This window comes from Colletotrichum acutatum (genome assembly GCF_030867785.1).
Source record: "Colletotrichum acutatum strain CBS 112980 chromosome Unknown BDZ83scaffold_82, whole genome shotgun sequence".
NCBI classification, from domain to species: domain Eukaryota; kingdom Fungi; phylum Ascomycota; class Sordariomycetes; order Glomerellales; family Glomerellaceae; genus Colletotrichum; species Colletotrichum acutatum.
Genome location: NW_026849076.1, coordinates 96,394 through 120,654, shown reverse-complemented (window position 1 = coordinate 120,654; position 24,261 = coordinate 96,394). Strand labels below are relative to the sequence as shown.

At 53.2% G+C, this 24,261-nt stretch overlaps 6 protein-coding genes across 6 annotated transcripts; 2 read left to right on the top strand and 4 right to left on the bottom strand.

The window, feature by feature from the left end:
• Positions 1-1,214: 1,214 nt before the first annotated feature.
• Positions 1,215-4,567, bottom strand: BDZ83DRAFT_629665 (SNF2 family domain-containing protein). The gene has a single exon (XM_060508773.1). The coding sequence runs from the start codon at positions 4,474-4,476 to the stop codon at positions 1,345-1,347; it is 3,132 nt and encodes a 1,043-aa protein (XP_060362326.1). The 5' UTR covers positions 4,477-4,567; the 3' UTR covers positions 1,215-1,344.
• An 828-nt stretch (positions 4,568-5,395) lies between these two features.
• Positions 5,396-6,007, bottom strand: BDZ83DRAFT_583345 (uncharacterized protein; the record flags this gene model as incomplete). The annotated part of the gene is made up of 1 exon (XM_060505648.1): positions 5,396-6,007. A coding segment is annotated over one exon (612 nt), but the record flags the coding sequence as incomplete, so codon positions are not given.
• A 135-nt stretch (positions 6,008-6,142) lies between these two features.
• Positions 6,143-7,111, bottom strand: BDZ83DRAFT_432771 (uncharacterized protein). The gene is made up of 3 exons (XM_060503059.1): positions 6,759-7,111; positions 6,363-6,690; positions 6,143-6,300 (listed from the first exon to the last, which is right to left on the bottom strand). Exons 1-3 carry the CDS (start codon positions 6,819-6,821, stop codon positions 6,263-6,265), a joined length of 429 nt encoding a protein of 142 aa, XP_060362324.1. The 5' UTR covers positions 6,822-7,111; the 3' UTR covers positions 6,143-6,262.
• A 519-nt stretch (positions 7,112-7,630) lies between these two features.
• BDZ83DRAFT_742797 (uncharacterized protein) lies at positions 7,631-9,972 on the bottom strand (the record flags this gene model as incomplete). The annotated part of the gene is given in 3 exon segments (XM_060513121.1): positions 7,631-7,711; positions 7,731-9,391; positions 9,445-9,972. The coding sequence occupies 3 exon segments, from the start codon at positions 9,539-9,541 to the stop codon at positions 7,631-7,633; spliced, it is 1,839 nt and encodes a 612-aa protein (XP_060362323.1). The 5' UTR covers positions 9,542-9,972.
• Positions 9,973-11,898: 1,926 nt separating this feature from the next.
• On the top strand, positions 11,899-12,470 carry BDZ83DRAFT_654080 (membrane-associating domain-containing protein; the record flags this gene model as incomplete). The annotated part of the gene is made up of 2 exons (XM_060510691.1): positions 11,899-12,171; positions 12,243-12,470. 2 exons carry the CDS (start codon positions 11,899-11,901, stop codon positions 12,468-12,470), a joined length of 501 nt encoding a protein of 166 aa, XP_060362322.1.
• A 5,231-nt stretch (positions 12,471-17,701) lies between these two features.
• Positions 17,702-19,269, top strand: BDZ83DRAFT_583426 (uncharacterized protein; the record flags this gene model as incomplete). The annotated part of the gene is made up of 4 exons (XM_060505657.1): positions 17,702-17,906; positions 18,188-18,757; positions 18,857-19,019; positions 19,092-19,269. 4 exons carry the CDS (start codon positions 17,702-17,704, stop codon positions 19,267-19,269), a joined length of 1,116 nt encoding a protein of 371 aa, XP_060362321.1.
• Positions 19,270-24,261: the final 4,992 nt, after the last annotated feature.

The following is a 24,261-nucleotide window of genomic DNA, read 5'->3' as shown; positions in this document are numbered from 1 at the left end:
TTCGGGAAATCCCCCAAACCCTTGCAGGGAGCCACGCAGCTTCGTCAACGCGCGGCTTAGATCGGACGGCGCAACCAATAACAGAGCTCGACGCCCGTTGACGTGCTTTTGCGATCCCGGGCCACCCAGCCCAGCAGCCAGCTGCATCCAGCATGTGCGCACTGCTGCGCGCGCGCGCGCGCGCGTGAGAGCGAGGCGCATCTGTTGGTATTTGCATAAGCTACCTTCTCTTACGGATTAGGTACTTCGTACCCCTCCCCTCCTCTCTGTGGAGAAACATCGGTTTCCGAGATTCCGGCATCAAAAACGCCGATTATCGTCGCGGTGATTATCTCTGCTCGTCAAACCTCGCGAAATGCCTGAAAGTCACCTTCCTCTAATAGAAGAAAGCATCCACCCTTCCCATAAGTACCGTCAAAGTTCACTTTGTCATCTGGGGTATATAGTTGACTATATGCGGCCAGCTGTCACCATTGTACAATGCCTTGGAATATCGCAAATGGATACATGAGTGAGAGTTTGACGAACCTCGGTAATTAGGTTGATTTAATAGTCGCCAATTGCCGTCTCTGGGCAGGCAAGCTTCGCGGATTATAATGAAATCAACCACATGGCTTGTCAAAATATTCGTCTACTCTCACGAGTTGTCACAGGTGTCGTGAATGGAATGCGGCTGCTTCTTCTCCAAAACCTTTTGGCTAAAGACACAGCATTGCTCATTAGGAACAGTCTAAACCAGATGCACAGTATCCGAATTCACTCACATTGTCTCAAAGAACTCTTGATGTCTTTTATAATTAAACTTTTTTTTTTTTTTCCCCTTTTCTACCTTTTCAGCTTTCACTATTCCAACACGCATGTCATCTGCTAAGCTGATTATCGCGAATAATGTGTACCGGCAATGATGCCACTATCACATGTCTCCTAAGCGTCAAATACTGATGACAAGGGCGCCGGAAATTGCGCGTCTCGGGCCTCTTGTCTCATCCGACGGTATGTGCTTTTTGAAAAGACGGTTCGATAGCAATGGTGGTGATAAAACAGTGGCGACAACTACATTTTCTCCCTCAATGTTCTTCTAGATCCAGACAAGGTTTTGTTGCTGAAGCGTGACCCTTCACGGCTGGACTGTGGTCACTTTCAAACTGCAAGTGAAGATGAGTTTAAACGCAGCGCCCGGCTCAAGGATACCTAGATGTTCTAAGCCGGGAAAGGGGGGAGAAGATATTTGCGTAGCTGGGATTCTCGATATCGAGGCTGTGAAGCTCTCTCTATTACTCTCAGTATATGTCTTTAAAAATCCTAAACGCCGTGGGGTATCTCATAGCCGTTGCCCAAACGCCATCAAAGCTCATCATCATCACTGTCATAGATGAAAATCGGCGTCCGCTTGGGGCCACCGCCGTTCTCGACCTTGACCGTCGGCTTCTTCTCCGCGTCGTCTTCCCTCTTGACGTCCTCGTCCTCCGTTTCCGTACTGCCGTAATCGATCGTCAAGTTCTCCTTCTTGGCCTCAACCTTGACCTTAACCCTAGGCTCATCCTTCACCTCGACCTTGACCTCCTGCTTCACAGCCGCCTCCTCAGCCCGCGTCTCCGCCTTAACAGTCTCCTCAGCCAAAAGCTTGCCCTCGCGAATCTTGTAAAACGCCTCCAAGCAATTCCGTCTCTGCGCCTGCGTCCAGCTGCCGACGACAAGCGCAAACTCCGTAGCCGTCGCAAACCCGAACTCGCGCGCCATGGAGCAGAATTGCCGTCGCATGGCATCCTCTGGCGGATTATAAACATACGAAAAGCCCTTGAGCTTCTGCGCCTGGGCATCAAACATCTGACTATCCGCAAATAGCGCGCTGTCGCCCTCCCCCTCGATATCGGAGCTGGCGGCCATCTCCGCCTTGCGCGAAAGCTGCTCCTCAATCTTGGACGTGCCAATCACTTCCGAGTTCTCGTGCGTATACTCGACGCCTGCCGAAGACAGGATAGCTTGGACGGCATCGCTTTTGGCCTGTTGGTTCTTTGCTTTTTCGCCACCAGCTTTTGCGGCCAGGAAAGCTGCGAGCTGGCCCATGTCGCCGTCTTCCGAGGCATCTACCGCACCCTCTAGCTTCACCTTGCTCAGATCCTCGCCTTCCTCCTTGGCGAGCTTCTCCATGTCGACGGTGGTCATTGCGATACCGGTCCCGGCTTTCGCTTCGGCGATGTTGGTCTTGTTGACAATGTCACGGATCACGAGCTGGTTCTCGCGGTACGTGAAGAGGTTCTCCAAACCAAAGATTTCTCCTTTGCGTTCAGAGTCCTGCTGGACACCCTTGAAGTAGCGACGTTCGGATGAAGCTGTATAGCCAATGTTTGCCTGCTGCTGCTTGTAAATCTGTCTTGCGTAAACAATCTCCTCAATGGTTCCGGTAGAGACGAGTCGGAAGACATCCACGTCCCGGACTTGGCCGATACGGTATGCTCGATCTTGGGCCTGGAGATCGTACGATGGATTCCAATGAGGATCGACAATTACTACCTTATTCGCGGAAGTGATGTTCAGACCAACACCACCAGCTTTGGTCGAGATCAGAAAGACGAACTGAGTCGGGTCAGAGTTGAAGTCGTCCACAGCCTTCTGTCTGTCCTCGTAGCTGATCGAACCATCCAGATATGTGACACTGTAGCTGGTGTTATGGAAGAGATGCTGAAGAATGCGAAGCAGGCGAACACTGTGCGAGAAGACCAATACTTTGTCGCCGCTGTCATGCCAGAACTTGAGGAGCTTCTTCAAGACCTTCCACTTGCCGCAAAACTCCGGATTAGCCAGGTTCATGATCGCATCCCGGTTCTTGTAGAGGTATTTCCATGTATCTGGACAGCAGGTCTTAAGCGTGCGCATTTCTCTCTTGTGTTTCTCATCTTGCTCGTTCCCAGTAGCAGGAATCAGGAGGGTGAGATGATTTGACAGTTTCTGCAAAGTCGTCACGCTGGGAAAGATGATGGACTGCCAACCCGTGCCATCGTCAAGCGTTTTGCGACAGCACCAGCCTTGCTTGTTGCCGGAGCCACATTCGCATGGATCGGATAGGGTGCGCAAAAGTTCGACATCAGGCCTACTGATGAAATTCTTGTACGCTTCCTGCTGCTGGTCCGTGAGAGGGCAAAAGACGACTCGATCGCTCTTCTTGGGCAGCTGGTGAGCGATTAGTGTCTTCATCCTGCGCAAGAAGAAGCCGGGGAGCAAATTCGTGACAAGCTTCCTAGCGGTAGTTCGAGCGTCCCGCAGTTGGTTCAAGGTCGCATCGTGGGACTGGCCTCGCGTCAGAGGTCTAGTGATGGTGGTGTTCCATTCCGATAGAGTGCCAAAATGGCCAGGGTTGGTCCAGTTCAGTAGAGTCCAAAGTTCTTCGTACTTGTTCTGGATCGCCGTACCCGTCAAGCCGATGCGACACAGCGCGTTCACGTCGTTCATTGCTTTGGTAACTTCGGAGCTTCTTTCCTTCATTTGATGGCATTCGTCGGCGACAACCGCGTCCCACTTGACAGTGTTGACCAAGCTCTTGTGATTCTTGTACGTCGAGTAGGTTGTGATCATGATCTCTATCCGCCCGGCTCTGGCAGCGGACAGCACATCCTCCTTCCCCGCGCCGTGGAAAACGTCAACCTTCCACCATCCCCAGCGGTTCAACTCGTTCTTCCAATTCTCGATGATGGAGCCTGGACAGATGATCAGAACCGTCGGATACCAGCGACCAGATACGTCGCGCATCTTCTTGAGCCGCTTCTTGTCACGCTCATCGGCGGTTTTGCCAAAAGCTGCTGTAAGAAACGTCGCAACCTGGACAGTCTTGCCGAGGCCCATGTCATCTCCGAGAATCCCTCCCCTCTGGTAGACGAACAGACGGTGCAGGAACCTGACGCCAACAATCTGGTACTCACGCAAGTACTGCGCGATAGACGCCGGTATTATACCTGCCGAATACTCGAGCTCGACATCTTCGTACGGCCTGCAGGGCTTGATCTTTGTGCTCTCGTCGAAATGGGGACGCCTCTCAAGGTTTTCCGGTCGATCGTCTTCGGAGAATATGACGTCCGAGTAGTCCGGTGGTAATAACAGCCCTGCCTCCTGCAGTCGTTCCCGGGTCTGATCGAATTGTTTCCTTCGTTCTTTCAGATAGTCTGGCGCTTCCGCAACATCTAGATCGTCCTCCTCTTCGGTATCATCGATCTTGACTACGCCGTTCTTCTTGGATGGGCGCCCCTTGCTCTTCGCCTTATCTTTCTTCCCCTTGCCAGTCGCGGCGCGCCGCCCCTTTTGCTTCTTGGACTTGGGGAGTTCCAAGTCGGAATCGGCGTCCCAAACCTCCTTCTCCTCAAAATCGACGTCAACCTTTCGCTTCCCGAGGGCTTTCTTGCTGGGATGCCGAGGTTCGTCGATTTCCAAGACTGTCTCTCCATCTGAAATTACTATCGCATTCTTCTCGACCGGTCGGGTCATAGTGGTTGCGGTCGCATAAATCGCATGGCATCATGGGTGAGAAGGCAAAGTGCGAGGATGGTTGGGGTTTAAGAGTGACGCGACAGGACGCGACAGACAAGGTATTAGCACCTTGGACGAAAGTTTCCAGGTGCCACAGGCCCAGGCAGCGCTGAAGGATGCGGGGGGAATGCAACCGGAGATGTCACTGCCTCTTTTCAACGATACCACCGTCTTAGTGAGTAATCGGAAAATCATATCCTTCAAAACACTATGAGCCATCGATTTACTCTGCAACTCCGTGAAGGGCCGGGATTATGGGGCATCCGGAGCTCATCCCGCCGGCCAAGATACCGGCGGATTTTTCGGTGAGCTTTTTCAAACTCCTCAAAACTTGTGGTCTGCTCTTACGGGTTGGTAAGTCATTGCGAGGGTTTCAGCTGCATCGCATAGCTCAGAAGGACAGTCTCACCTTGGGGTCAAGCTTGAAACTGTGTGTCTGCTTGGCTTTACAAGCCTCTGAGACGGGTAATACCATACTAGCACGTATGCGGGGACTTCTGCTCAATTATCATACCTAGAGTGGGCTTTGCAGTCTTCAGCATCCGATACCTGACTTCTTTCCAGCATGGAAAACACGAGAAGGATATCTCACATGATCCGCATCTTGGGCACCCAAGGCTCATCAAAATGTACTGCATTCTGAACATTTCTGATCGCTTAAATTCTCTCTAAATTTCTGCGGCTTCCTGGCCTCGCCATGGGTAGTCAAATCGTTGAATTACAGCAGCTTGTTCTGGCCTACTCAGTCTCCAGTCTTCAACCCGTTCTGTTTCTCCATTTGGGTATCATTGTGTACAAAATTATTCATAATGGGGTATGCCTCAATGTTCCAATGCCAAATTACCCGCCAATCATCTTGTGCTCAAGACTTTGTCACTCATACCGTCTCAATGCCTTTGAAACTTTTCGTGCTCGTATCGCCGCTCTGCGTTTCCAGCTCGTAGGCTTCTCTACCATCTTTATTGTAGGAACCCGCACGCTCGGCATATTCATTTCGATACCCTGCCTCTTCCAACTGCTTCGCCGCGCTGGGGCTGCGCAACACATCCCCTTCCTCCTCATCAATATACTTGAGAACCATCGTCCCCAGCCAATTGCCAAACCTAGCATTATTAGGAGGCGTCTTCGGACCGCGTAGCCGATCGTAGTAGTCTCGAATATACGGGCCACGACGCCAAAACGCCCTCGTAAACAGCGGGCTCAGGACCGGCAGGGTGACGGTGATGAGTCCGACGGCGGTCTCGCGGAAACCCCAGCGGTTGATGTTGATGACGGAAGGTGCGCCGCCCAAGGTCGTAACCGCTCGAACGATGGCAGTCGAAATGACAAAGATGCCGGACGAGAGCAGGATGCCGACGCCGATTTTGCGTCTCAGGGACACGCGGAGGTGCCAAAGGATCGGAACGGGGATGGAGAGGAGGGCGGCGTCGGTTAAAACGTTGAGCCACAGCAGCATCCAGAAGTTTTGTGGTCGAAAGGTGCACTCTGGGCCCGGCAGAGGCCGGATTCGCCAGTTGTCGGAGTAGCTGTTCGAAGTGTCAACAAAGCAATCGCGGCTTTCACAGGGCGACCTACGGTTGACAGCTGAGTGTCACAGTGAGACATAGGACGATGTATGATAATCCGCAGATCCAGAATAGCGCGACCAGACTTCGTCTTCGTAGGATTCCGAGTGTTAGACGCTTGTAGAAGAATAGCACGGTGAATTTCAGGACCCCTAAGAATTCTGGTTTAGGCCAGTGTGTCAACTTGGGTGTAGGGAAGGCTTCTTACAGATGCAGCCTTTAATCAATGTTATTAATCTCAAATCATTTGAACATATAACGATGCGTTGGGTTACTTACCAGGGTATGTGTACCAGGACATGAACTCCAACTTCGATCCCAGCTGGAGAACTGCAGCATCGTGATCCGATAGCGACGGGACTGCATCTGGAGTAATGTCGATATTGGCCCCTGTGTAATAGCAGATTTGGACTACGTAAACATTGATGCTGTATAACACGAGATACTGCAACGCATCAATGTCATGGTCAATTTTGGTGGATGTGCTCTTCCAATAACTCACAGGTAAAGCCAAGTAGTCGTCGCCGCGGAAGCCTCGAATCCCGACGGTACGAATACGAACCGCGAATCGCAGGAGAATTATGAAGACGCCGATGGCGTACCAAGCCTGCCAAGCAATACCTATTAGCTCCAGATGTGTCGATTGTATGCCGGGTAAACAAGAGTAGAGCTTACCCAGACTTCGGGCAGATAGCTGTCGTCTTTTTCCAAGTGCACATTTGGACTTGGCTCCAACATGATCTCGTATTGATTGTGGTGAGCATCCGCATCTCGGTCGGTAGATGGTCAGTCAGAATCGATGTAGAAGCTGTGGTGGAGAAGAGCGGGCAGACATGCGACTGAGAGGAGCGATCCAAGGGCACCCCCCTCACACATAAGGAAGAAAAAAAGAGCTCGTTGCAGTTCCGGGTTAACCCCCTCTCCGGCGATCCCAAGCCGAACGAGACAATAGGCATGGGGGAATCTTGCGGGCGGACAAAGGATAGCTTCCCTGCGAAGAAATCCAAATCGAGCAAGGCTAATCGGGGGGCGCCCGGACAGAAACTCTAATTAGTGAGGTTGCCATTGGCACGTTGCTGCCACCGGCAAACGATCAAAGATCCAAGGGAGCTAAGACTTTGGACGCGGCACTCGGACCTTTTCCATCGCAAATAGCAACGTTGGTGTGAGAGTCATGACATGCTAGGTTCCAGATATTCCCTTCGTAGCTCAAGGTGCAAGAGCTGGACGACAGTCTGTACGAGATTTGACCGAGCCCGTCGTCTGGAGATGTAACCCGCCGGCTCGCCGGCTTTGTCCTTTCCGTCGTTGATCGATGGGGATCGAGTTAGTGTAGATCGGGCGGATAGACCAGTCGCCCACATCACGGACCTTTCGGGACGCCACGTGGGATCTCCCGAGTTGGTTTGCGTCCTTTCACATCGGACTTGAACGATGACACGTTGAACTTTATTATTCTGCATATGGGGCAACTGCAGCGTCTTAGAGCTTTGAGAGAGGCGCTTTGCTTGAGCCCGATCTACCGTAGACGATGGTGAAGTTCCTATTCAGCCTGTCTTGTGTACCAAGCTGCGGCTCGTCCGAAGTTCCTGGAGTCGGTTTTCCAAACGTCTGACCACCACAGCGAGCTTGGTGGCGGCAGAGAACATCGAATGCTGCTTGGCTTCCGTCTTTCTGGTAGTCTTCGTTGAGCAGCACGCCAATGAGCGCTTCTGCCACGGCCCAGAGGATGTGTCTTGCATCCCCAATGAGATCTGCTTGTGACTTTTCCATCAGAGAGTATTTAACTGCACTCCACGAGTCTACCGGTTTCAATCCATTGGGCTCTGCTACCGCATCATTTTGGGCAAAGAAGGCATCGAGCGCGTCCATGGACTCCTGTCCTCCCTTTGGATGCTTCAACGCTCGTAAGAAGTCCGTTGCGAGGACATCCGTAGTGCCTTCCCATATCGACAGCACGCAGCAATCGCGGTATAGTCTGGCAATGTTCAGATACTCGGTCTCTTCGTTCAGCATGTACCCGACACCTCCAAGAGCCTCCATGCAACTGTACAGCAGCGGGATCGACTTCTTGCAGACATATGCCTTGCAGAGCGGTGTCAGGATGCGCAAAAGAGGCGCAATATGGTTCTGGTCTGGCGTGATCGCAGCCAGAGCATCCGATAGACCGGGTCTGCCCGCCTGAGGGTTCTCGTCCAATCCCAAAATGTATGCCGTAAAAAACGTCAGTAGCATGAGACCGTGATACTCCCCAGTCATCTCTGCCAAAGTCTGCATATGTAGCGGGCTTTCCGCCAAAAGCATCCGCTGACCCCTTCCTGCGCCGACTTGTCTGACTTTGGCGTACGCCCTCGCGATAGCCAGTCCTCGGCCCACGTATCCGACAGCTCCTACGGCGGAGTGTATGCGGGTGAGCGTGAGGATGGTGCTGATCTCGTTGATGCCGCGGCCCTCTTGACCCAGGAGCCAGCCTCGCATGCCATCGAGCTCGAGCTCGGCCGTGGGAAGCGACTGCGTTCCGGACTTGTTCTTCAGTCGTTGGATCCGGACACCGTTCAGCTCCGTTCCGGCGGCGCCCTTGGGCCGTCCCGTCATCGTGACTGCCATGGGGTTGTGTCGCCTCATCGGTGCGAAGAAGGCGCTGATGCCGCTTTGCGTCCTTGCAAGGAGGACAGTCATGGCTGAGTCGGTAGCGCTGGAAAACCACTTGAATCCGGAAATTGACCACGGGCCTAGAGGGATGTTCTCCGCCGCGTTTGCGAGCGCCGTTTCCGAGGACGGAGTGTGCTGGGCAACTGTTTCGGTGAGAGACACATCGCTTCCGCCGGTCCGCTCCGTCATCCACTGCCCGCTGGTCCAGGCAGTTGCTGGATCCCGTGACAGGAGATGTTGAAGAGCGTTCTCCAGTGCCTTTCGTTGCGTTGGTTCGATGTCTCTAGATAGGTGAAGCTGCAGGAGCCGAGCTGCACCATCTTGCATAGCCGATGGGCAGGTGACGTTCGAAGCCGAACTCCCCCATAGGTGAATCCTCAGGAACTGGACGACGCGGGCGGATGAGCCGAGTGAGACGTCGTACCCTGTAGCGACGATGCCCTTTTTGATGCCAAAGTCCTGCAGGCTGCGCCAGCCTTCGCCGACGACCAGCTCGGATGTGGGCCGCCCAAAGGAATCACGGCCGCTGCCCTTCAGATAAGGCTTGTTCTTCTCCGAGTCTGTGATCCAGGAGAAGACTTGGTCGGATAGCACATCCTCGCCTAGTTGCGCAATGTCGACCTCGACACGCTGGATAATATCCTTGGGTAGGAATACTAGATAGGTTCAGCAACATGGGACGAAGAGAATTCACTGAGTGGGTACGTACGCCTCAAGGATCTTTGGAAGCTGGCATCATCGAAGAATTGGTTCGGCAGAACCGGGAGTTCCTGGAAAAAGCCGGTATTCGAACTAGATGGTTTCATGGCGAGGTGTCTCGAACGCTAGGATCTTTGGCAAGCGGTCAGGATGGTTGTGAACTTGAAAGACTTGAAGACTGCCTTGATACTCCTAAAACCTCAGGCGAACTAGAAACAGGTGTATGGCTACAGAACCCCAGATTCACACCAAGATGTACCCCAGATTTTGGGCCAGGTGAGACATCCACGGGGCCGGTAACTTGTGGGGTTGCCGAGGGACTCCACAGAGCAGAAGCCGACGATGGACCCACAAAGTGCCGAGAGAGAGCCGCTGGGGCCGATTGCTGTCTCGGCCGAGTCTCGGCCGCGATCCCATCTCTGTGAAGCATTCCCATCCCATCTTGATACAAAAGCCAAGCTTCCTGGCGGTCGGTCCAATATTGATCCCTCAAGCTGGGTTCCTCTGGCAAGCTCGGCACGGAAGCTCGCATCTCTGGTCTTGGACAACATCATATCCCCAATCGAACGCGTTGACGCGATCCACTCACCGCCAGATCGAGCCGACAAGCCTCAATCTCACAAACTGGGACCATCGCCGGACATGCGTTTGGCCCTACGTAATAATGAAGGGCCAGCTCTGCCTGCATACCGGCATTCTAGTAAAGGTAGCGTCGCTTAGCGCTCCCAGAGGCCCGCTTGAAGATTAGCAACGCCGGCACGGCGAGACGATGCTACCAGAAGCAAGCGCAATAGTCCTGAATCAATCACCAATGTCCGACCGGGCATCCAGAGCTAAGGTAGGAGAAATTGGTTTCATTTGCGGGTGGGAGACAGCTCATGAGGCTTGTCGTGTGGCTGAAGCTGTGGTTGGGCGAGGCCTTGGACGCCTGCAATGTTGGATGTGACTGTGACGTCACACTCACCTTGTTCGGTGAGGACCTGATTTTCTGGTGCCATCTGGGACAAATGGAACGACACGACGTTCATCAATGATCAGCCACATCTGGCCAAACATGTCGCAAGGCGCTGGCCGCGTGACGGCCCCCCTCTCAAAATGACACCTAAGCCTGCTTTTTCCCTTGCTGATCTGGGGGAGTCTGGAACCAGTTGAGCCACAGCGATCGCCACACACGTCGCAAGCCAATTCGAAGGGCGGCCTCTTGTAAGTCACATTCTGGACGATGCCGGAGTCCCGATGTTGCGCAAGTATTACTCATTCTTGCGTCTGTCGGTCCGCAGAGAATTACGGCACAGAATGCCTCCGTTAGTCGAATCGTTGAACGAAGTCACGCTGGTTGGATTCCACCCTTCCAAGAACCCCAAGCCGCGATGTGCTACAGCCTACATGATGATTGTTGTTTTCGCCCATGGTAGTTCGACCTAGTGATCTCGGCCTTGTTAGCCTTGCAATTTACTTTCTTCTGCCCAGGAAGCCGTCGCATTGGCTGACGGCATTCGAAATTTTGCCAATCTTACACCAACAAGCCTAACCGCCAGCCAAACACCCCCAACGGTTATCTAAAGAAAAAAGCTCGACAAAGGGGCAATCACCGCGCTTCCTGCAGTGCAGGACAAGGATCGTAAGTATCGTGGCCCCGGGAAAAGGCTTGTTTCAAACTTCACGACCAGGATGGCAGACAACCACATCCTATCAGAGTCATGCTAGCCTGACATTGTCTGTTCCTCTGGCCATTCCAGCCCCCGGTCTGATGACCTCACAAGGCTGGGCGGAGAGAGGCAGCAAAGCCAACACGGACTCCCGAGAGCGTGCCACGAAGCCCCAAACCCTGGTGACGTTTCTTTTCTAGCCGGTCCCGCCCTTGTTCCCTCCCTCCCTTTTCTCGCGTGTGCTACGGTGCCGGCAGAGGAGGAGCCTAGGAAGTATCTTATCTTGGCAGGGACTCTGCGCGTGTACCGCCGCCGTCCTGCAGCAAAGGTCTCGGGACTTGTGTAGTTACACATCTCTCCTTAGTTAGACAACCCTTTTTGTTGCCCTTTGCGAGATGTTGTTTGTCACAAAATGGGTAAGCCCAGCGGTTTAGTCAAAAAGTATCGGCACATCCAAGCCGTGATCCAGACGCGTCTGCTGTGCTCGGCGGTGACGAGAAACTCTGCAGACCCAGACCCCAGGACCATGGCCTACCTACCTAACCCAAACCTGCTTTCCCATCAGATCGTCATCCTGATGTGACTCTCTCCCTACTGGTGCGTGTCGCACGACTCTCCTTCAGCCTATCCTGAGGAGAGGTTGATAAATAGAGTAATATCATCTCATACTTCTCCCTTCCACTCTGACTCTTCATCCATCCGACAACACGATCAGCAGACTTTTTCCGTGCGACAAACCCCCCATCATCCCAAGCCGCTCCAAGCTTCTCTCATAACAGCTTCTAAGCTTGTAAAGAAACCACTGTCAGATCACAATGGCGATCGACCGTATCGTGCAGTTCGTCCTCCGCGGAGCTCAGCTGGTGTTCGCCGCCATCGTGGCTGGTATCACCGGCGCCTACCTCCACGCGACCCAAAACACCTCGTCGTGGGATAATGGCAGATACATCTACACCATCGTGGTGGCCAGCTTGTCGCTTCTCTTCGCCTTGATATGGCTCCTCCCCTTCTCGGGAAGCTTCATCCACTGGCCCATGGACATCTTCCTCAGTATCCTCTGGTTCGTCGCCTTTGGTCTGCTCGTCAACGTAAGTTTATCACATATTGTCCTTGTACTACAACTCAGACTCCCGATGGAAACTAACATTGTCATCTCCAGCTTGTCGGTGATGGCTGCGGTCCCATCTTTGACTGGAGCAACGTCAGCCCCCGCGGTGATGCCTGCGGCCGCAACAAGGCCAACATTGCCTTCTGCTTCCTGTCCGCCATCGTCTGGCTCGCCTCTGCCCTCGTCGGTCTCTTCTGGGTTCGTCGTCGCACCGCCGTTGCCGATAGCCGCCCCGCTCACACCGGCCGCCGCCGCTGGTACCGCTCTTCGCGCGTCTAAAGGCAGCGCGTGCGTAGCTTTTCAAAGGCCTACACAGCTTTGATACTCTTGGCACACTGCTTCTTCTAGACTTGTACGAGGCAAACGAGATCAAGGGGGAAATTCCCGACGCTGCCTGTGTCCTCTATCCACGTCCTTGATGGATGATGGAGGGAGGAAGGCGTTGGAGGACTCGTTACTTTTTACTCTTTCCTGTTTTGCTTTGCTTACGAACGTATGAGAGAATGGCTTGACTCTTCACTGGAAGATCTGATACCCGATAATACCCTACCTACTGTCTCATATACCTACCTTAATATCACCGAATTATGTTACCACTACAAGCTGATGTGTTTGTGAATCCCGTATTGACACGAACTTGTCCCATTTTGATATGAAACTGAATAAGGAGTCGTCATGTGAGGCATTGGCACATGCTACCTACCTGTTCTTATCCCTTCTATCACACCTGTCGAAGATGGAAATGGCACTGACATTTACGAACACCTCTGCTATATCTTATGATGCGGCCCTCTCTCAGCCTCACTGGTTCTACGAACAAATCCAAGCGGGATGATGCCTATAATCGTAGTCACACAATGGGACTCTTATATATACTTACACATATGATAGATGTATGAGTGCTTATGCGTCTATCTACTGGTCGATACAGCCACAAGTCAAGCCACAACCTACAGAAAACATCCGAACAACCCCTGATAACCTTATTCCCGATTCAGAGGTCCTTATCAGTCTAGCATCACCACCCGATCCGGTTGCCGACAGCCGGCGCGAGAGAAAAAAAGCTCCGCGGTCTTGGCAAACAGACGATACGGGGCAAGTGGGGTCTCCCGTCGGGGCCGCAGCCCTAGGAAGTCCGGATGAGTGCCGCGACGTTTCGGGATGCTGACTGGCAACTGCAGCCCACTTGATGTGACGATGTTTTATCAACAGTCTCTTGAATTTGAATTGGGCCCAACAATAAGCGCTTGGTGTTAGAATGGTAGTCGCAGGAGTGGGCCAAGCGAGTGGCAGCTCAAGGACGATTTTGTTCGGTATTTTTTGTGCCGCCTGAAGCTTCTATGTTGGCGTTATTGACGCAATTTCGGTGTCTTCTGACACTACCTAATCAGATCTTTCTGACGATCTCGCAGCTCATGTCTGAGATGATCTGTTTCTATCTACGACGGCGAGCCTGCAGCAGTGCTATTAGGTTGGTAGATACGTCAAGTAACCCCCGGCGAGAGACAAGCCCCGAAAACGTGTGTAACGGCACAGAACCGTTTGACTTTCGATAAGACCGGGTCTCATTTGGTAGTCAACGGGTTTCAACGCTTGTTTAGCCAGACCAGCGAGCTTACGGCGGCACATGCCAATTATCTTGGACATTGAAGGTCTGCACAGTAGTGCGCAAGATTGACTTCAAACCCTTAGATCGTGAGGTGTGCGGGATCGCCATCACTGCTGCCAACCATCCTGTCTCGAAAAGGCCTCAATGCAATCACCAAGGTGGGATCATCCGGCCCATGGTTCTGGACCAGTTGTCGACTGCAAACGAGCCTAAGCTCTTAGCCCATTGCCGCTCCAATGGCCGCACCACAGTGACAGCGGCCCAATCTCTAACACATGAGAGACAATACTGGTACTAGAAGAAGTGTCGGGATGTGATGAGAGATACCAGAAACAGACGATCGCGGACGCTAGACGTTAGGAGACAGCTAACGCTCGTGAATGACGTAGCCTCTGAGGACTTTGGCAACGAAGGATCAGACAACGTGGGAAACTAGGCAAAGAAGTGCCGCAGCGCCCATCTGAGGAATTCCGCAGAGAAGGTCACAGAGATTGGGGAAAGTAGAACCGTTGGAAGCGAGATGAAGTGAAGCGGGCAAACCAAACTAGCCAAGATCTCACCAACAGCACTTTTCTCGGGAGGACGCAAGGCCCCAGGAGGCGGTCAGTAACCGAGGCTGGGCTTTGCTGGGTCTCTTCTCACCTCACCTATGCACGCCGCGGCCACCGCTTTTGCCCGTTCCGAAAACAGACGTGTGCTCCGCGAAGAAGCGTTTGAGGAGAGCCCCTCGTGACCCTTGATCACTGATGGGCCGTGATGGCCTACGCGAATCTGCAGTTCTGGACCGCTCCAGAACGAGACAGAACCACAGACCGTGGCCCGTGTATCGGGGGGCGTGAGGCTTCAAGCAGGTTTCCCCATACTCTTTTACTCCGTGCCTCGTTCGAAACCCCCAAGCCACTGCAGTCTGATGCTCCCGTGAGCGGGGTTGGGATGGGGACATCGGGAACCATTGGGTCGAGAGCATTGTACCATTGGCAATTGAAATTACGTAGGATCCCGCCTCCGAAGCTCTTCCCTGACAATAAGTGAGATCTCTCTAAACTTTCACGATCCGCGATCCCAGAGGGACGGGGGACCCGCGAGACGTCTGGACTCTACTCTATCCCCCCCCCCCCCGCCCCAGACCGCTTTCGAGCTAGGTCCTGTTGCCCGTATCACCTTTGAGCTTTAGCTCGAACTGGGACTAGACTGTCTCCTCGAGTTACCACGGCAGAGCAGTTTCGAACTTTTGGCTCGTCGCGTGAAAACGTGTGGTTGAAGAGGAGGGGCGCCGCGCCAGAATTTGCGGGAAGACCAGCGTAATTTTGCTTCTTTCTCACTAGCTTGGCGTAAAAAAAACAGGTCACGCATACCCCAAAAAAGATGACTTACTTAGTGCGGGGGTTTCTCTGCAGAAGGAGTTTTGGTTTTTGGGCAGATCACTGTAAGGAACGGCGGCAAAGTTTACGAGGCTTGAAGTGTTGTGACTGTGTGGCAGGATGGGAATTGCGCAAATATGCCTTTGGTATGACCGAATTTCCCGGCGATCTTTCTCTTTGAGTGTAGATTATCACGGTTATTTCTGGAGGTTATTTCGATGAAGGAGGGGCCAAAAATGTAAGGGCGGCACGGCGGCAAGGGGCGGTTGGGTTTTCTGCATCCAGGTTCCTTGTCAGGATCTTCCACCCGGGACGGGGATTATTATGTTGTTCGGGTCTCTGTGTTGTCACCCTAGAAACAGACAGAGAGACATGGAAGGTAAGAGACGAACGAAAAAGAGGTTGAGATACTTGGGCTCAGTAAGAGATGTGGTGGGAGGCACAAGTCTCTGCATGTCTCACTCTGCGTGTCTACCCACCTCCCACCACACCTCCTTTACGCTTCCTCCGGCTTCCTCCTGGCTGTCCGATGAGAGCCGCATGGCGTAATGCCCCGCAAAGCCGCGTTGAGGCGGGGTCAAGGAAGAAGGTCAGAGCAGGTTACATGCAGGCATTCTGGCCCAGCTAGCGCCACGGCTTTCGAAAGGAGCTGAGCAGTCGATGACCGCATTTTATGGAGTAGGTGACGCCACACTACGGCACACATCTCACAACGAAAACACGAGGGGACCAAAAGGATCAGAGGTCACTAGCCACATCACAATCTCCCATCATCTCCAGTCTCCAGTCCGGCTGTCCAATCATCGAGCTAACGCCACACGCGGGGCTGTCCAGCCGAGCTTTTCATGCCGCGTCATTGGAGGGGGGATTCCTTTCCGTTGCCTTGGTTCTGTGGATATCATAACACATCCCTGGCCGAGGCTGGAGCCCATACATACGCTTTCGGGAACGTCAAACCTCGATCCATGTCACATCACTCCACAAGTCCACTACGGCTACCAGTTCTCTCAACCTCTCAGACCTCTCGCCCCCAAAGGAACACGACACGAACGAGAAAGCTCGGATCACGTCTTTCCCCCTCGTATGTACAACCGCCACCACGGATTGCGTTTGCCCGGTTCTGGCTCGTACCTGGGTTGTAGGTACCTACCTATTCGTGCTCAATGAGAGGTCTCCAATGTCTCACAACTCCTACTCAATGGCTCGTAGCAGTTGGAAAACTTGCGACTGACTTTCTCGCCGAATAGGCTGTGAGACACGACGCGCGGCGGCGCAGTCCGTCTCTCGTTTTGTCTCCAACGCTGCGCTACCCCAGTCAGATGCCAGCTCAGCTTGGCAACTCTGTCGCGCTTGGACGAAACGGAGAGACGAACAGGAGCGCCAGGCGGAATAGCTGGGTACCTAGTTTCTGATTCTCTCTAAAGCTTTCCCCTCCTCCACCACGTGCGGTAGCGTACCTGAACGAACGAAAAGAGACGTGCTTTTTCCAGGTTACCAGTCTTTTACCTAGGTACTCCAGTCCGAGCCAAAATAACCACACGTCTCCAATTCTTCTCCATTTTGTCTTCGCCACATTTGCTGTCCATCTCGCAGCCCTATAACGTCACCAGCCACAGATCTTCGTCCCCTCTCGAACCGTCGTGACCCACCGTTCCTTTTGCCTATGACGACAAATCCCTGACATGTTACGTGCTGTCGAGCTCTTGGGAACCCTCTTTGGGAACCCTGAGTACCTCTGTACCTTCATTCTCCATGCCAAACCGGAGATTTCTATGAAGCAAAGCAAAAAGGCTTGACGGAAACAAGCGCAGTGTCACGCCAGACAATGCCTCTGGGTCGTCATCCAGCCATGGCAAACTGGGTCTAGTTTACCGGTTCCCCATTGGCCTGGGGGTAGGGGGAGGGACCCCGGTCTGCCCTCCGGAGCAGATGTACCGCACTACCGACTGATGCTAGTCCTGGGGCCAACGCCTCACCCCGACTGGCTGACAACCTTTGAAGCTTGCAGTCCCCGAATGAGACACCTGCGTCCAAGACCTATGACGATGTATGAAGTAAGTGCCCAAGCTGTCCCTCACCTCTGCGGCCACTTTCTCCTCTTCCAAACCAAACCCATGCCGGCATGTACTGTGTTGTATGGGCATTGGCGCTGGACTGGCCTAGACAAGCAGGCAAGCAGGCACGGTGATGCAGGTTCCTTGATTGTTGTCAGTCACAGCGTAGGCGTTGCAAGGGTGGTCACAGAGAGGAGTGAGAGAAGGGCCAGCCACGGGGCTTGCTTGCTTGCTGGATCGGGATCGTAATTGTATGATCTACCATCGGAAAGGAGTTTTGAAGATGCAGCTTCTCGATGTGTCTTTAATTCTATATAACCTCCAGGACCTCTCCTCCTCCGTCTCGTCCTTTCTTCTCTTTTCTCTTCATCATAACACAAGATACCCCAAAATCACCAACGCTCACAACAAAATCACAAGAAACCACCTCTTTCATAACCCATATTTGATTTCATTTTGATACCCCAAATCATCAGATAGCCCAATATGTCTTCCATTGTCAACAAGGTCAAGGACGCTCTGTCTTCGGACAAGAAGCATGAGCAGCCTGAGGGAACCCACGGTCACCACGACAGCCGCGCAGCAAACGCCGCCGACCCCCGCATCGACTCTGATCGTGACCACCGCGCCAACCCCACTGGCACCACCGGCACTCACACCGGAACCCACACTGGCACCTCCGGCCTCACCGGTACCACTGGCACCCACACCACCGGAACCCACACCGGCACCTCCGGCCTCACCGGTACCACTGGCACCCACACCACCGGTACCCACACCACCGGCACTCACGGCACACACACTGGCACCACTGGTGGCCTCACCGGCTCCAACGTGACGGGCACCCACACCGGCCACACCGGCGTTGGCGGCTACGATGGCCCTGCCCCCACCACCGCTGGCCCGTAAGCTTCATCAGTTTGCCTTCTTTATATCTGAGTTCTCATCTAACACCTCACAGTCACAAGTCAGATGCCCTGAACAAGGCTGATCCCCGCGTCGACTCTGACCACTCCAAGGACCACCACAACACTCACACCACCGGCGGCCTGACTGGCAACCCCGCTGGCGCCGGTCACCACACCACCGGTGCTCACGCCGGCACCCACGGCACCCACACCGGCACCACCGGCGGCCTTACTGGTTCCAACACCGCCACCGGCTACGACGACCCCACCGGCACTCACGGCACCCACAACTCGAGAATTGCCAACGCCGCAGACCCCCGCATCGACTCCGACCGTGATCACCGCGGTGCCCCCGGCCACACCGGCATCGGCGGCGCTGGCGTTGGTGGTGTCGGCAGCACTGGCACTCACACCGGTACTCACACCGGTACCTCCGGTCTGACTGGCACCCACGGTACCACGGGCACCCACGGCACCCACGGCACCCACGGCACTCACACCGGTACCACCGGCGGTTTGACCGGCTCCAACACTGCCACCGGCTACGATGATCCCACCGGCACTCACGGCACTCACAACTCGAGAGTCGCCAACGCCGCAGACCCCCGCATCGACTCTGACCGGGACCACCGCGGTGCCCCCGGCCACACCGGCGTCGGCACTGGCGTTGGCTCTACCGGCACTCACACCGGCACCCACACCACCGGCACCCACACTGGTGCTCACACCGGAGCCCACACCGGTGTCGGCCACACTGGCGTCGGCGCCAACACCCACAGCGCCACCACTGGTCCCGCCCCCGGCACCGCCGGCCCCCACAAGAGCGACTTCTTGAACAAGGCCGACCCCAGAGTCGACTCCGATCTCGATGGTAGCAAGACTATTGGTGGCAACAAGTAAGCGATTTGCACAACGCGCGCAAGAGAACGATTCCGGGAGATTGGGTGGCTGACGAGTACGCACTCCAGCACTGGAACTTCTGGTACGACTGGTCACGCCAAGGACCCCACCGACGCTGCTCAGGTTCCCCCTTCCGTGCTTGCTAAGCACATTGGAGAGCCTGAGACTGCGCACGGCGGTGTCCACGGAGACCACGGAAGACGGAACTCGATTCCTTCTCACCAGGATTCTCACCGCGGATTGTAAAGGGGTTTTTTGAGTGTGGAGGATTGAACTGAATGATACCTAGTACAGATGTACCATAGCGATATGATTTAATGAAACTGTCATTGCTGAAAATTTTTGTATAATGAGTGAGAGATGTTGAATCAATCAAAGAAGTTAAACGCCCCAGCCTAATACAAAACTTTGTAAACTGCTGTAATGGCTGTACACTAGGTTTGGACATATATATATAGGATAAGCAAATATGTGATTGATTCATTCTCCTTACTCTTCCCCTTCGCTTCTCTTTTCGTCTTGTCTCCAATCCCTTTAGTCAGTGTTCCTTCGCCCTTAAAAAATCTATGTTCAGCTTTCCTAGCCACACAGCAACAAGCCATCAGTCAAATTCCTCCGCGATGGGTCGATCTGTGCGATCCCTTCCTCCATTGCCTGAGACAGACGATGTGAATCTGAGTACAAGAGTCCATAGAAACGTAAGAATCGGGCTGAAGCCTATCGGCCCCGTACTTCAGTCCTGTATTCGCTAACGAACACTTTGCAGAAAGTTGCCAGAGGTGACAATCTCCTGCTGGTTTCCTCCCTGTTTTCAAGCAAGACTTATATGACTTTTCCATGTATCCTTAACTCTGACTTCGCAAGCAAAAAAAAAAAGGGGGGGGGGGCAACTGTCAGCCAGGTCCCACGACGGGCTACCTTTGTAGTTGATCGCCTTTCAGTCCCCTGACAGATTAATGATCATCAGAGTCCAGGGTCACCATTCAGTGCGAGACCGCAGCTTACCAGTGGCCTCAAGTCAACATCAGGCGGGCCGAGGCCCCAAGGGCGAGCAGCGATGGGATCACAGCAAGCTAAGCCATATGTGAGGTGGCCGCGCCCACACATATACCTATATATCAAGAATCATTCATACCATAAGGCAGTGGGAGTACAACCTTCGATCACAGCACATTCGCACCCCATACGTGGCGCACCGGTGCATGCCTCACAGTCCTAAATGAATACGTTTACAGAACAAAGCTTACATCCTACTTTGTTAGGCAAAATACGTTGTCGTATTTTCCTCCCATCTATTCTTGTACTAGCTTGTATGAGCCTCCCACAGAGCAAATACTCATCGTTGCAGTTGCTACTTACTTACTTACGTATAAATGTCGACACAATTTCAAGCTCTGTTTTCGGTTACTTAATCAACAGCACAAACCTTCTCATTTTCGTTAAACATTTTATCGTAACGGCATGTTTTGATGACATCATGTACTGGATAATTCAAGGCGCCTTTGTGACCGGACATGGTCTTGTCTCTATCGCTAGTCCTAGGTTCACCAGGAACCAGCAGTGCCTGATATGCTTCTGATAAGATGCAGATTTCAATTAGTACAGGATCCCACCGGATACTTTCATCCCGCGTATTTAGCTTAGTGAAGGGGATAAGGGGCGAGAAGGGTGGTTAGAGGAAGGACAAGAAATTGGTGAACAGTAGTTTCCCCGTGTAAGTTCGTGGCAGGCAGAGGCTTGACATGAGAGCACTCGCGTTGCGGACGAGCCACAAGACGTTGAGGGATGGCGCCTAAGTAAGTACCAGGGCGATTGCCATACAAGCAGCTGCAGTGACTCTAGGGAGATATGATTAAATTACTAGTACGAATTCACATTCTTCCGTGTCGACCAGAAGTTGTGGCATGGCTCTATTTTCCCATACCCCAATATCAAGCTCAGTGTCATAACGAACCGCTCCGATTCATGTAACAGGCATGTCTCCGAAATGGGGCGCATGGGTGATGTTATCAACGAATCCTCCTTGCACAAAGTGCATGGGAATAACTCAAGTACTCGAGCTCGGTCCCCATACCTTTCTTGCAAACCAAGAGGTGGCGCGACATACTGGTTCCTGGTTCCTGGTTCCTTCCTGGTTCCGGGTTGGCGAGTATTGACATTCCACGACCAACGCTCCTCTTGAATACCACACCTTAACTCCAGTAATCTGTTCTTGATGCCACCTCGAAATCACACATTTGGGCAAAGCCTGCGACGTTTCATGACCAGTCAGTCTTCATAGAACGAGGACTCGAAAGGAGTTCCAAAGGTTGAAACCTAATAGGTTATTGCCCAACGGACGACTCTGGCAGGGCCAAAAAGAATCAACCCAACAGTACTGTCTTCAACAGCTTTCTCGATGCCTTGGACGTTTAGAGTGCTGCGTAGGCCGAGTGACCAGCCTCTTTCCCGACATTGCCGAAGACGTTGATCTTCTCTTCGACTTCTTATAGTTGCTATTAAACTGGTCAGACTGTCTTACATACTAGTAGGTTAGTAATTAAGTGGTAGATGAGCCCGATTGATACTTGTCTTCCCAACCACTCGAATCTAAGTCGGGTGTAGGACTAAGGCGGGTGTCGGATTATCAGATTCGAGCCAAGTAACTCATCCGGCAGCTGGTGGATCGGCTCTTGTGTCGCCTGTAGAGGCGATGCATGTCGTCTCTGACATCCAAACATGGGCCTGAACAAGCGTCTATGTCTTCACGTCACTATCGTCCACGTATTCTCTTCAGCATAATCTGCCATGGAGGGAAAGAGAGTGATAGCATGTGGAGCTCTGAGAATTGTAGAAGCTGATTAAGAAGACCATCCTGGAAGTTCGTAGAACATTGGAAAAGTATGAGAGCAAGACAACGCAGTCATCTTCTACACCCACACGTCGTGCGTACACCCTGTGATGGAGTACAGGGCTCTTCGCAACGAAATATTCCATCTCATCATGTGCAGGGCTTAAACAAGATGGATAGCATGAAGTTCAAATTGAGGCTTCTAACCATCAGTTCTTCTCAACCTAGCTCTATCATAAAAGCCATTCTGGGACGTACCTTAGGCTATGGAATACCGATAAGCAGAAAAGTGTCTGTTGCACCGCTTGTCTACATTCCTATGACATCAATCATAGAAGGCTTAATAGGCATCACCCATCTCAACTGTGATAACTTCACTCTATTCAGAAGAGATATGTTCGGATTGACCGCGTTACGAAAGTCTAATGAATAGCACGTGCAGGTAAAGGAGGCAACAATGATGCCAACGGTCCTTCAAAGCTGAGCCCATACAGTATGGATATGTCACTTTATCCATACCCATCCGAAGACCTCAAACAAGCTGTTCTACTCCACGGCTTACCTTATTAGTGGTTACTCAAGAGTCTCGACGGGGTCGTGAATAACTCGACTTTATCAAGGGTGCACGTCTGGTATGACGACTAACTACTGGCAGATACCGTCAGAGTTTGAGCAGACGTCAAACAAGCTCTCCTCCGGCCCCCGTCCCCTTGGAAACCCAAAACCTCCGCGCCCTCCGGACCCGGACGCAACGCCGAAACCCCGGGATGTGTCAGACCTCCCAGCAACCGGCTCACGTGCGGGGAGGCGGTCTCCCATCCGTCACTCACTTCAACTCCCGAAACTCAAATTGACAAGCTTTCTCGTTTGATTACGTTTTACAAGTTAGCAAGTAACCCCTTTTCCCTATTCACAACAATTTCACTACCTACCTCATGCGAATTACCTTCCCAGTACACCAATATGGACAACTCACAACGTGCCATCAAAGCGGACAGTCCTCCATCACAACCGGAAATACCACCAAATAGAGAACTTGCCCGCGCACGCCACGACGGACATCGTGGCAAAAAAAGAAGGATTGCCTCTGGACTCTACTTAGAGGAAACGGGGGAGCTAAACCATATATCGAGCATGTCGCGGGCGTCCGCGGGCGTCCAGATGATGTCCCCAGTCCACCGCGCGCCCAAACATTTCTATTTCCTGGGTCGGAACACAAGTATCCCGCCGGCTTGCACTCCAAATACCACCCCGGCACAGCTCCGAGAGGAGGGAAGGAAAGGAAGGGTTAGAGAAGGGATATGACGTCCGTTCGGGATGTAGTACCCGAACCCTCTGGCAGCATTCTGCGTCTCCTACTCAAATCACGATCTCGATACCGTGACAAGCGTAGCCTCCTTTTTCCTAACCCGCGAACCGGCGCGCCCGCTTTCCCACGAGTCAAGAGCGCCCCAAGGCTTGCGTCGTAGGAGTATCGAATTTAGAACGCTTGAACGCCCTACTTCACCTACCCCCTGGAAGCGCGCCATCAAAAAAGGGAAGTGGGGGCCCCGAAAATGATGTTCTGACGCCGTCTGTAGATCCTCTTGTTCGGGCGCATGCGGCGGCGCACGCGGGAGAGGCAATCATACCGCATTCACAGGCATATAGGCAAAGTCCCCCCCTGCATTACCCGCCTCGTGCTAATTCAAGCCAGGGGAGGATAGTTTCGTGGGGCTGGCACGGAAAGAAATGTCTAGTGTTTAGGCACAGGGGGTTGATAGCCCAAGCCGTGCGTGGGACGGTTGGCTTGCAGGAAGGCGAGACCATGTGAGTTGCTTGGGATGATCTTCTATTGGGTCTTGGGGATAGGACGGACTGGGCGTGATGGCGAGGCGATGGCGAGGAGATGGCGCACAGTCGGTGAGGTTTGGACGTCGTAGCGCTATGCGAGCTAGCACCGTCATCTTTGCAGTAGAGCGGATTTCCGCAGACGCGTTCGAACCAAGGACAACAGGAGGTCAGGTTCTCACAGAGTGACGACTAGTCCTCACGGGCAGAGGACGACAGACCCTGGTTTCGTCTAATAGCCTGCCGGACTCCTACAACATGTTTGATGCTGTTGAGCCGCTAGGCTGCAATTGCAAATTCGCCCAGTATAAACCACACCGTTCAGCTTTGGCATCGAGGGAACCCCCCCCCCCTGCCTGTTGTTGCGAATCACCGGGTAACTCATTTCGTGCATCTGATCTTCGACAACCCCGTCTGTTCCCCCCTCCCCAGGTTACGATGCGACGATGGTGGTGTTCTGGATCGCTCATGACCACTGATCACCGACCGATCCCTGGTGGTTCACCAACCCCTGCCGCATCCGAGGGTCTTGCTAATTTGCCCGTCTCGATGCGCACTTAAGCCAGCCCCAAGAAGAA